This window comes from Myotis lucifugus, unplaced genomic scaffold, assembly GCF_000147115.1.
Source record: "Myotis lucifugus unplaced genomic scaffold, Myoluc2.0 scaffold_302, whole genome shotgun sequence".
Lineage (NCBI taxonomy): Eukaryota > Metazoa > Chordata > Mammalia > Chiroptera > Vespertilionidae > Myotis > Myotis lucifugus.
In genome coordinates this window covers 625,859-626,486 of record NW_005871350.1, presented here as the reverse complement: position 1 = coordinate 626,486, position 628 = coordinate 625,859, and the positions used below count along the sequence as shown (strand labels likewise).

At 64.2% G+C, this 628-nt stretch overlaps 1 protein-coding gene across 1 annotated transcript in view; it reads right to left on the bottom strand.

Moving 5' to 3' along the window:
* Positions 1–147, bottom strand: part of WNT9A (Wnt family member 9A) — a 74,805-nt gene extending 74,658 nt beyond the window's left edge. The window contains exon 1 of the mRNA XM_023763821.1: positions 80–147. Coding sequence (XP_023619589.1) covers positions 80–147 — 68 coding nt within the window. The remainder of the gene's footprint in view (positions 1–79) is intronic.
* Positions 148–628: the final 481 nt, after the last annotated feature.

Here is a 628-nt window from a genome sequence, read left to right as displayed (position 1 = left end):
CCACCGTTCTCCTCCCCAGAATGGCCCCGTTGGGGTACTTCTTATCCTCTACAGCGGGAAGCAGGCGTTGGGCAGCTACCCGATCTGGTGGGGGAGTGAGCCCTCCTCGCGTTCGCCGCCGGCCTCTGTGCGCCCCCAGGCCGCCATCCCCTCGGGCAGGGCCCGCAGTGGGCCCGGAAGCCCCACGCCCCTACCCCTTTCGACTCCGCGGGCCGAGGGCACCCGGTGGTTTCCCTTGGCGGCCTCTTTTGACCTGTTCGGGCCAGGGCTGGGATGCGGGTGGCGGAGCTTCCGGGGACATTGATCTCCGGGCCAAGAGGGGCCCCGGCGAGAGACGAGGCGAACAGTGGGCTGGAGAGAGGCGGGAAAAGGGTCCACACAGATGTCACGAACGTCTGGGCAGCCTGAGTCCAAACGAAGCGGGGAGGGCGAGCTGGGAGAGAGAAATCCGCCAGAGATTTTTCTTAAGGACCGTGTCTTACTCACACACACACACACACACACACACACACACACACACACCTTAAAACAAAGTCGTTGAGACAAGACCGAACAGCTCGGGGCAGCGCAGTTACGTAAAGACAGCAGTGGGGACTGGCCAGGAGCGGCAGGCGCAGTGGGGCCAGTG